At 43.3% G+C, this 12,094-nt stretch overlaps 1 protein-coding gene across 2 annotated transcripts in view; it reads left to right on the forward strand.

Annotated features, from left to right (window-relative positions):
• Positions 1–12,094, forward strand: part of LOC125137777 (NACHT and WD repeat domain-containing protein 2-like) — a 110,539-nt gene that overhangs the window by 80,006 nt on the left and 18,439 nt on the right. For both annotated transcript variants that reach the window (XM_047798826.1, XM_047798827.1), the window contains exon 2: positions 48–136. In XM_047798826.1, the coding sequence (XP_047654782.1) occupies positions 48–136 (89 nt within the window). The remainder of the gene's footprint in view (positions 1–47; positions 137–12,094) is intronic.

Below are 12,094 nucleotides of genomic sequence, written 5' to 3' on the forward strand. Positions count from 1 at the left end.
ATATGTGGACATAACTCACTTTCTGTGTGTTTGCTTTTCTACCACAGACACGGGAGCAGAAAGACAGGCACTAAGAGAAAATGTGTATCCTAAACTGAGAGAATTCTGCAGAGAAAACTATGGATTAGAATTTCAGGTAACTCTGATATAAATTTCATGTTTAATTATGTCAATTAAATAACTAATATCTAATTATGTCAATTAAATAGCTAATATTTGTGTCTTGTCACAACTTGAATGTTAGAAAAGACAAGTTCTGAGCCCCCTACCTGACCCCAAATTCATTTCTTTAAGCATTTCCTTCATTTCATTTCATTTTCTGGTGAAAAGAGACATCAGAAAATGGAAATGAACTATTTAGTCATTAATAATCTCCACTAATATCAGAAAGGGGAAGGTTTCTGGGCACCTGCCTTTAAGCTAGTATCTCTGGAAATATTCTACATCTTAAAATTGGGGCCAACTTTCTCACAAATGTTTCTTTTTAGCAGCTTGGCCAGACCTAGCCTTCTATCTTAACTTTTAGTTTTTATTCACATTGTAGAATATCCTTTTTCCCAAATATGTTGGGATTTACCATTCACCAAAAAAAAAAAAAAAATCAGTAGCCTTTCGAGAGACAGTAACTGTGTGTGTCATTCTGGCATTTGTAGACATCATTGATTTGGTCACCTAACAGAAAAGTACTCGAAGGCACTGGGCATATCTTAAGACATCCAAAACATTTTGAATTGGTTCCTGCAACAGATAGCAGCATTTAGTCAAAGTTTCTCACCTTCCTTTGCAATGAACCTCTTAAATCTCCAGTGTTAACATAACTACCTGTTTACATTGAGGAAAATGGACCAGAGGTTTGTGGTGGAAGAGTGCAAAATGTGCCATTGTTAATGGAAGAACATTTCCCCTCGTTTGTTTCCTCCTGAATGCAGTTGACCCTTGAACTATGGTGTGGGTTAGTGTGCTGAACCTCTGCACAGTTGAAAATCCACATATAACCTTGTAGTCATCCCTCTGTATCTACAGGCCCTCCATTTTTGCAGGTTCAGCCAACCATAGATCATTTCGTACTGTAGTATTTACTATTGAAAAACATGCACACGTGGGTGGACTTACACAGTTCAAGTCTGTGTTATTCAAGGGTCAACTGTAAATATTTCATTAAGGCCTTTTAATATGAGATCTAAAATAACAGACTCAAAATGACTTCAATCTCAATGCACAGTATCGGTCGGCATCAAGCCATTATGACACATGTTGAATAGTTACTCATAAGTCACTGTTTGACTTGAAAAATTATGAACTTACATTCCTTGTTGTTAAGTCAGCACTGCCTTCTTCAAGGAATCTGTTTCCGCTGATAACAAGGTCTCAGCTATTATAAAAATTGTAATATGTCAAGATTACCAAAGACGTTGACATTCCTTAGGGATTCAGTTACTATAAAGAAATGTGTCCTAGAATATTAATCCCCTGTTTGTGTGTGTTTGGGTTTGCCTCACTTTTGTCAGTAGAAGGTTGAGCTACAGCACTAAAACATGATATTGATGAGGATTAGTTGAGGGGGAAAAAAGAAATATTTTGTAAAATTATAAGTAGGCACAGGACAGATAAGGCCAAAGGGAAACTGTAAGAGGCAAGGTCTGTAGAATAAATTGATGGCAAAGATCATTCCAAGCAGTATTGAATCAGTCTGTGAGCTACTAGACAGTGGCAGAAACAGCACTGCGTAAAGTATGACATGGAATTGAACCCCAGCTCCTGACTGTGAGTAACTTAACCTGCCCACTGGTCCTTCAGTTCAGTGTCTAAAATGGGGCTGGTGACAGCTTACCCCTCTGAGGTTGTGTTTAGAATAAAACAGGTGAAATTGCATTTACTTCCCATCTTCTAAGCTCAAGTATATAGTATCCAAATCTAAGAATATGCTTATTTAGTATAATCTTTTCTGATAGGTTGATTATAGATCTGTCTGTGTTTACTAGTGAGATGGCTCTCTCTCAGCTTCAGCAAAACGTGCCCAAAGCTTCATGGAAACACCAGTTTACCCATGCACTGGACCCAGGAAAAATGCATTTCCTCAAAATATTCGGACATGCCCATCTGTCTCATGCCTTCTTGCCTTCACTGCCCTCACCTCCTACAGTGCTTTTCAGTCTGGTTCTTCCCCTGCTTCCCAGTCACTCTTCCTGTCTGATCGTAGGTCATGTCCCTCCTTTCCTCGCCCTCTTCTCTTCAGCTGTGTGACCACCATTGGGTGCTTTGAACTGCAAACTCCTCCCCATGTAAGGATTTTGCCCTGGCTCTTCTTTCTGTAGGAATGCTCACTCCTTCTTCTTCACGTGGGTACTTTCTTACCATCCTTCAAGTTTCCACTGAAATGTCACTTCTTAGAGAAGCTTCCTAATGACCCACTCTAACCACTTACGTGTGCTCGCTTTTACATCACCCCGGTGTATAGCGTGTGTCAAGGGTGGATATTTTTCTTGTTTACTCATTTTTAGCTCGCTTCTTGTCCTTGCTCCCACTACACTGTAAGTTCCACAAGAATAGGGATTCGTCTGCCTTCATGACTACATTCCTGATCCTAGAATAGTGCCTAGCATGTAGTTAAACTCTGTAAGAATGATTTGAATGATTGGCATCTCAGCCCAAACATTACTTGCTTAAAGAATCATTCTCTGATTGTCTTGTTCCTCCCAATTTATGCCAGGTCCTCTGCTCCACTAAAGTCCTATAACTCCCAATCAGCCAGCTCATTCAAGAAATATTTGTTGCAGTTTCCTGGTGGCCTAATGGTGAAGGATGCAGCATTGTCACTGCAGTGGCTCATGTTTCATCCCTGGCCAGGAAACTTTCACATGCTGTGGGTACGACAACAACGACAACAAAAATCAGCAACATGCCAGCATTCCAAGTGCTGGGAATAGAGGAAAAAAACAATCAGACCTTCTTCCTGAGGACCCTCCAATATCAGTCAGAGGGGCAGACAGTAAATGGTAAATTCCAGTGGCAATAGATGTATCTTATGGAGTACATGCTTTTAAGACAACTGACACACGATAAAGGGAGGTAGGGAATGCCAGGTGGTCAGAGAAGGACTCAGTATTAAGACAGATTTTGAGTAGAGATTTGCACAAAGTGGTGGAGCACATCACACAGCTGTTCTGGGAGGAGATTTCCAGCCTGAGGCAACCAGGAAGGTCTGGGCTGGGAAAGTATTTAGAATATTCTAGGAACAGTAAGAAGCCACATGGAGGTGGAGTTGAGAAAAGAGAAATAATTGTAGATGACCTCAAAGGCGGATCATACAGGATCTAATGCACTAAGATTAAGGATTTAGAATCTTACTAAGTAAGAAGGAAAAGAGTGACATGATGTGATTTACATTTAAGAGGTTCACCCAAGGAGTTCCTGTTGGGGCTCAGCAGGTTATGGACCATGTGTTTTTAACTCTGTGCCTATCTGGCAGACTGTTTTCTAGTAATGCCTTTATTTTTTTTCATTTAACCTAAGAGCTTTAATGAAAATGCACCAGCCTATGTGAACTTTAACTAATTCTATGGTAATATATGTAGTTGGTTGTTCAGAGATGGAAACACTGAATGGAAATAATGTCAAGCCTACTCAGAGCAGAAAATACGCAAGACTCAGAAAGACAGTGTGTTTAAATAGGATATTATTTGATTTGCCAATGTTCAGTAAGGGCCTTTGGCTGCAGAGAGAGAAGCGGGTAGAAAGGAAGAACAAGGGAATAAACAGGGAAAAATAAAGACAAACTGGGGCAAAGGCAGCTAAGGACCTAGTAAGTAAAGGGCTTGTAATTACATGCACAAAGGTCATCCGACTTTCCTTTGAGATGTTTCCTCTCCATTTTCACTGCCGAGACCCTGACGTAACCCTCACTGCTTCAAAAACATTAGATGAACTAAGAGGATCCTAACTTATCTTGTTCTCAGCTTACCCTCAGGAGGTTGCAAGTCTTGAGGAAGAGATGAGTTCTCTCTTATTTTGAAGTCTCCAGGGCCTGGAAGAATATTTGACATTTACTGGGTTTAGTAAAAGTGTGTCAAGCCGAACTGCCTACACCATCCTTCTACTCGGGTTTTTCTAGAGTAACCGCACTTCATGTCATGTTGGTCCATTCCTTTGCTTAAAATCTTGTCATGGCTCCCTGCTGCCTGTGGGGTCCCTTTGCAATATGATCCCAGCCGTCTCTCCAACATCCTCTGCCATTCTTCGCAACATCAACCCTCCACACCAGTCAGGCCATCCTCGCTGCACATCTTGCTGATTCCTTATTCTTGGCTTTAAAATCTCATGCGCTGTATCTATTTCAATTCTCCCCTCTTATCAGAAATAGCCCTTCTCCTCTACCATCTGCCCTTCACAATTTAGCTCAAGGCCTAGCTTTCGAAGAAGTCTTTTCTGGTTCCCAAATATCTCCCTTCTACTCCTTGAACTCTTAGCTATCTGTCCCACCCCCACTCGTACCCCGAACAGGAACCCCTGAAGCGGGTACTTGACTGAGGCACTTAGCCTCTGCTCCCTTTGGGAAGCAATTTTCTTTTTTTGGTTGTTTGGTTTTGTTTGTTTTTTGGTTTTTGGGTTTTTTTTGCCTTTTTGCCATTTTCTTGGGCCGATCTCACGGCATATGGAGGTTCCCAGGCTAGGGGTCGAATCGGAGCTGTAGCCACTGGCCCAAACCACAACCACAGCAACGCAGGATCCGAGCAGCGTCTGCAACCTACACCACAGCTCATGGCAACACCGGATCCTTAACCCACTGAGCAAGGCCAGGGATCGAACCCGCAACCTCATGGTTCCTAGTCGGATTAACCACTGAGCCACGACAGGAACTCTGCAATTTTCATTTAAGTCCAGCCACTCAACTCAGTTGTCATTCTTTAAGGATACTTCCGACTTTGAACATTTTTAGTGAGCATCTAGTATTTCTCTCACCTCATCATTAGTCACCAAGGTTCATAAGCTTGTTCCTTTTTCTTCACCTTTTATGCCCAGTAAATCCCAATGACCCACAGATCCTACCTTCTTAAATATTTCTGAAACCTGTCCCGTTTTCTCAAGTTTGTATTACCATCGTCTTCATTAATGCAATAGATGTCCTGCTGGTCTGTCTGCCTTCCTCTCTCTCCTCCTCCCCCCCAACATCAATCCCTCTAACCACCCACCATCATACTGCTGCAGTGGTATCTCTGAAATACAAATCTCTTATCTACAAGGTACATCTGCACTTGGCAGGGCATGCGAGGTTCCCTTTTTCCACCCCCATCTGCCACTGAAGTCCTGTCTGTCTCCTCCCCCAGTGGCAGCTTGTCTTGGCCTCGCTAATCTACACCGGACTCCCCAAACAGGTTCTTCCCTCTCCCTGAGTCTTCATACCCCCCTGCCCTCTGTGTGGGGAGCTCCTAAATTGTCCACCATGCCAGTGACTAGAAAATGTTCTACTTATTAAGAAATAGTGAACTTGGGAGTTCCTGTCGTGGCACAGTGGTTAACGAATCCGACTAGGAACCATGAGGTTGCGGGTTCGGTCCCTGCCCTTGCTCAGTGGGTTAACGATCCGGCGTTGCCGTGAGCTGTGGTGTAGGTTGCAGACTCGGCTCGGATCCCGCGTTGCTGTGGCTCTGGCATAGGCCGGTGGCTACAGCTCCGATTCAACCCCTAGCCTGGGAACCTCCATATGCCGCGGGAGCGGCCCAAGAAATAGCAACAACAACAACAACAACAAAAGACAAAAAAAAAAGAAAGAAATAGTGAACTTGCTTCTTTTAAGATTCCATGGTACATTATTCCTAATCTTTAATAGCATTTGATATATTGTTTATTACTTTTAAAATGTCCTTCCCCTGCTAAGTGGGACCGCAGAGAGGTCAGAAGTCATATTATTCATATCTTACTATTACCAGCCTTTTTTAGAGTTCCTGACTCATATACATAATAAATGTTGGCTGATTAAAGTAAATGAATAAGGCCCAGAAGCTGAGAGTTTAGACCAGTGCTATGCAAAAGACGTATAATGTGAGTCACAGATACAAGCCACAAATGCAATTAAATTTCTATTAACCACATTTTATTTTATTTTGCTTTTCAGGGCCACACCTGCAGCACATGGAAGTTCCCAGGCTAGGTGTCGAATTGGAGCTCTAGCTGCCAACCTACACCACACCACAGCTCATGGCAGCGCTGGCTTCTTAACCCACTGAGAGAGGCCAGGGATCGAACCTGCATCCTCATGGATCTTAGTTGGGTTTGTTAACCACCGAGCCATGACAGGAACTCCATACTAACTGCATTTTAAAAAGTAGAAGGAAACAGATTTTAATAGATAAACAACAATGACCTACTATATAGCAAAGGGAACTATAGTCAGTATCTTGTAATAACATATTAGAAAATATGAAAAAATATATATAACTGAATCATTTTGTTGTACACCTAAACACAACGCTACTTCAATTTTTAAAATAGTATTCAGGGAGTTCCCATTGTGGCTCAGTGGTTAACGAGTCCTACTGGGAACGATGAGGTTGAGAGTTCAATCCCTGGCCTAGCTCAGTGGGTTAAGGATCCGGTGTTGCTGTGAGCTATGGTGTAGGCCAGTGACTACAGCTCCAATTGAACCCCTAGCCTGGGGAACCTCATTTGCTGCAGGAGTGGCCCAAGAAATGGCAAAAAAAAAAAGACAAAAAATAAAATAATATTCAAACATGTAATCAATATAAAAATTATGAGTGAGGTATTTTACATTTTTTTTGTCATACCAAGTCTTCAAAGTCCAGTGTGTGTTTTCCACTCACAGCCCATCCTGATTCTGACTGGCCAGTGCCCAAGAGCCATGTGTGGCTGGCGGCTCCTGTGCTGGACTCTGAAGTTCTAGATGGGAGTGGCATCAGGGTGAGGCCATGCCAGCAGAGATGAGAGTGTGACTGCCAGGCATCCTGAGGCAAGTGATGAGACTTAATTAGAGAAGCTGTGATGAGAATGAAAACTCATTTCTACGTGTTAAAATCCAGATAATGACTAAGAAAATAATTTTTCGCTAGTCAAATTAGTAACTTTTTATTTGATCACTTTTGGCCATTGCCTTAGCAGTGTCAGCTGAAAACAAACAAATCCACAATGTAAAAGCTGTGAGTCACGTTTATTTTGGTGTCTTACTGAGGATTATAGCCTGGGAGACAGCCTCTCTGAGCTCTGAAAAATTGTTCTGAGGAGTAAGAAGGGGGAGGTCAGTATGTGTGGCTGAGGTGTGGCAGGCGGGAGTGAGTACCTGCAACCAAACTCACATCTTGGTAGAAGGTTGCTGCTCGTCACAAGGAACAGATACGGTTTTAGCGATTTTCTAAGTATGAAAAGATGCAAAAATCCAGACTCATAAAAATTTTCTTCTGAAAATATCTATCTGAAGGCCAATTCTGCCAGATTTCCCAGAGCACAGAGTGCCTCACTGCCCTTCCCTGCCCTCAGCTCCTTTCAGGGGGTGGTGTTGTCTTAGGCAACAGCCTAAGAGTTATGGTCAAACAGTTCATCTGCCTGCTGTCTTAAAACTTAAGCCTTTCTGTCACCCGCCTGTCTTGATTTCAAAGAAAGTTTATTTCTCAATATTAGATGAACAGTCCTTGTCTTGGTGGATGCAATTTGCTACCTTTTGCAACTTTGCTACATAGAGCTTTTAAAAAATGCCTTGATAAGCCCTTGCTTTAAGTGTGACAGCTTGGTCTCAGAGCAGGAACTTCTGTCTTGGCCCAGCACTTTGTCTTCACCCTGTCAGGGAAGTGGGAGTAAGGCCCGCAGCTCCAGCCAGCAGGAGGAGCTCATCAAAGCTGCTTTCAATCTCTCAGTGACACTGGGACCACCTGAAAGCAACAGAGGGACAGAGGCTTATGACTGGTGAAGTGCCTCCTGAGGCCATTTTGGTCTAGAATTTATCCCCCTCTTCTTTGCTTAAGGTTCCATCTCTTCCTGTTTCCTTTGGCAGGGCAGGGCCAGACTGCTTCACTAGTTTTTTTTTTTTTTTTTTTTTCCCATCCCTAGACCCTAATTATTCATCTTCTCAAGCTGGTGCCTGTGTGTGAGTGAGCCCCATATCAGCATCTCCAGCTGTCTCTTCTCTGGAGTACGTGAAGATAATTATATTTTTTGAATGCTAAAATGTCTAAATGGAACCCACTTTCTCAATTTCTACTATTTCCCAATCTTCCAGACTTTAAAATCTTGGCTCATAATACATTCTTCACCCTTTACAATGTACTGTTCCTGTTGATTCACCTGCCACAGTGTTTCTTAGAAGTTCGCTTTGCCTTCCAATTTCACAAAGCTCTGTTCTTTACTCACGCATCTGTTTCTTGATAGCTGAGTGACTGTGGCAACGTTTTCCTCATCTTTCCTTACCCAGGGTTTTTGTTTTGGTTCAGACTGTACACAGCCATTCAGGTCATCTTTAAACCATGCCTACCAGATTTCATTCATGCTAAAATGCACGTTTTTTTTTTTTCTCACATTTTTATGTCTCAGAAATCAGGATCTGTCCTAAAAAAATAAATGGTGTGTCATGGTTGTGTGTTTCTTTCTTAGTGGAATATACAGTATTGGAGCAGCCAGCCTATTATTGGCGATATAGTAGATTCAATAAAAATGCAGCAAATTATGTAATTTGTGGGGTATAGTGAAAGCAGCATAAGTTTTTCTGTTACAAGCACTAAGATTCAAATTCTGGGTTTGTAAATTACCAATCCTGTGACTCTGGGCAAATTGCTTTTACTTCTTTAACACACAGTTGACCGTTCTGTAAAATTACTGGGACAGAATTTATCTTCCAGGACTGCTGTGAGAATTCAGTGAGATAATACATCATGCCTGTCATGTGGAAGACAATCAGTGTTCATTTCATTCTTTCGCCTTTAAGTCTTACTCCTGATCAAGAACCGAGTATAATGAAATTATTCATGTGCATTTTTCTTTTGCCTTTCTGAGTAGGCAAAAGACCTTTGATCAAGACATCTGTCTGAGTGGTCCTTCGTATCTGGTACAGAAGGAATAGAAGAATATTTCAGAAATACTATCTTGCACACAAGAAAGGATTATGCAGCAAGACAAAAACTTGGGAGATCACACTATTAACTTGAGAGGAGACTTCTCTAAATTCCTTGAATCATTTCTTTAGCCTATCAAGCAGTACCTAGGATGGTGGCCCTGGAGGTCTAACAGGTAGAGAAGAGGGCCCAGCTTGTTAATGAGGCAGAGCCAGGACCCATCCGATGTGGTTTCTAGGGAAGTGGTGGAATCAGACAGAGAAGGGCAGAGTTCAGTAGACTTGCCTCACCATCTGCTTTCTCTGAGTTCTTCTTCAGAAGAGCTGAGGTGGGTTAGATAAGTGGAAACAGGAGTGAATAGTCAACACCGAGAGCAGCTTGCCTCTGCTCTGTTAGGAGATCGCCTCACAACCCTCACCCCTCTGCCAAAAGACCTGGGCTGTGGCCCTGGGAGCAAGACACCTGGAGGCTTAGCTTCCCAAGCTGTCCCCAGTTACTGTGTTTCATCTGTGTTAAGAGCCACTGTGAGTGTCCATGACAGGGAGAGGTGACCTCACAAAAGGCCTGGGGTGAAAAAACCAGAGGGACTGTGGGCCCAAGGCCTGGGACTTCTCATCCACAGCGGGGAAGGATAGCCTGGGCTGCCTGCAGAGCAACACCAGGCTCTGGCCAACCTAAGAGGGAAAGGCGGATCCCTGGGGTACCACTGCCCCAAGCCCAGATCTGATGCCAGCAACCAGGCAGGCAGCGAGCATCACCTGGGGACTGGGCCCTAGAAGTCCAATTTTCCCCTTGGCTTTGAGGCCACCCAGACATCATTGTAGGAAAAGAAGGAAGGGGTGAGGAAGCTGCAGGCTTTTGAGAGCGTCGGCCTCTTGATTCAAGAGAGAATAAGTACTTAATCAGGTCCTTGGAAACATCCGTTTAAGCTTAGGTTTAAACTGGCTAGAACCAGAAGCTCATCTTATCCTGATAATGAGAGAATAGAGACTTAGGCAGGAGCCCCAAGACAGAATAAAGAAGCTACATTCTCTGTGCACATCCACGTTGTAGGTCAGGTGAAATCGTGTGTCTTGTATTAGCTTGCCCTCACCACTAAGTACTGAACTGAGCAATTACTTAGGCTCACGCTGAAGGTCCATCATCAGTTGTGTCTACCTCTTCTTTCTCTACCACTTCTGCCCTCCTGTTCTGTGGAGGCTGGTCTCCTCTGTACACAGGTTTTCCTCCCACCCATCTGCCTGCTCAGGAATCTCAAAATGCATTTTTCCTTCTGAGTTTCCAGAATACATCCCTGGCTTCTTAACTGACAGGCCATGTTGTGATGCCCTTGGTCTCCTCTCCACATTGTCAACTCATCACTCCTTTTACATTTTCTGTTAATCAAATATGTGCCTCTTTCTCAGGTGAAATGCATCTCCCCTCATTGAATCACACACCCTTTCACTCAGGCCAACACTTCAATTTATCTAGCTCACGTCGCTTTTCAGTTCTGTCCATCAGAGCCCGGAAAGGTCTTACCAATATTCTGTGTAAGTCTCATAAGCATGTTACATCATTCTTCTCCCATCCATAAGCCAGTTTATAAAAAGGAGAAGGAAGATGAATAGAGAAGATAAAAGGGAGGGAAAGCCTTATGTCATCATTGACCTTCCTCGCTCCAGTTGAATTGTAAGTACTGGCTCAACATTTCTGCAGCATGCAGTAGCTTTGCTGGAATTCTCAGGCCTGACTTGCTGAGACATTATTATTATTACTCCTTTACTTTGTACACATAGGCAATCTTGTAATCAAACAGTGGCACTGTGGGATACTCCAGAATTTACTGGAAGAGCTATCCTTTGCCTAACATTTAACTCTGCTAAATTGTGGCTGCCAGCTGCCCCTGAACTTAAAAATCACACAAAAAATTAGAATGAGAGATCCCTCTTTGCAGGTGACATTTAAGTGTCCCAGTTGGATCCGGTCACCATGAACTCCTTCGTAAATTCTGAATACAATGCAGCTATTTCTTTCCATCCTCATTTTGTATTTCTTATAGGAGGCAGCGGAGACTTTGTAACAAATCATTGAACAGTTAAAAGAGCCCTCATTTAAGATGGCTTTTTGTCAACAGTTATGATAAACTATTGAAAAAGTAACTTCAGCCCAGTTTTCTCATCCATAAAGCAGAGTGTTTCTTCAACCTGATCTTGTTTCCCTTCCGCTCCCCAAATTATCCTGCTGTGACTGTACCATCACCTGTCTTTGCAGTGCTGTTCTACCTAGAAGTGCCCCTTCCCCTCTCTGAGGAACAGTCTCCAAGGCATGAATCCTTCAGGGCCAGACTCCTGTCTGTCTTCCTCACTGATGTCTACCTAGGTCCCCAGGGCAGGTTAAGGTGCTTGGTCCCATGGGCTTTACTCATTGATCCCCAAGCATTTACTGAGCCTCTGCTCTGTATCAGGCCGAGTTGTGAGCGCAGTGGATGCCTTCGTGTTGAAAACGAACATAGTCCCTACCCTCTCGGAGTTTCCCATCTCACAGAGAATAGTCATCAACAGCATGACCGGGGTGACACTTGCCACTGAGGAAGTATAGCAAGGAGGCAAGTGTGATGGGGACCTCATCAAACCTCGAGGCATCAGGCAGGCTGCTGAGAAACATGTCTATGCTGAATGCTGAAGGATGGGTAAACGGAGATGCCAGGGTACAAAGAGGGATACTTCAGGCAGAAGGAACATATTGTCATAAATAAATCTCAGAAGGAACCTTTTTTTATTTTTATTTTTTGTCTTTTTGCCTTTTCTTGAGCCACTCCCATGGCATATGGAGGTTCCCAGGCTAGGGGTTGAATCGGAGCTGTAGCCACTGGCCTACACCCAGAGCCACAGCAACTCGGGATACCGCGTCTGCAACCCACACCACAGTTCAGGGCAACGCCGGATCCTTAACCCACTGAACAAGGCCAGGGATTGAACCCGAAACCTCATGGTTCCTAGTCAGATTCCTTAACCACTGCACCACGACGGGAACTCCAAGGAACCTTTAACATCATGTAG

Source organism: Phacochoerus africanus, chromosome 10 (genome assembly GCF_016906955.1).
Source record: "Phacochoerus africanus isolate WHEZ1 chromosome 10, ROS_Pafr_v1, whole genome shotgun sequence".
Classification (NCBI taxonomy): domain Eukaryota; kingdom Metazoa; phylum Chordata; class Mammalia; order Artiodactyla; family Suidae; genus Phacochoerus; species Phacochoerus africanus.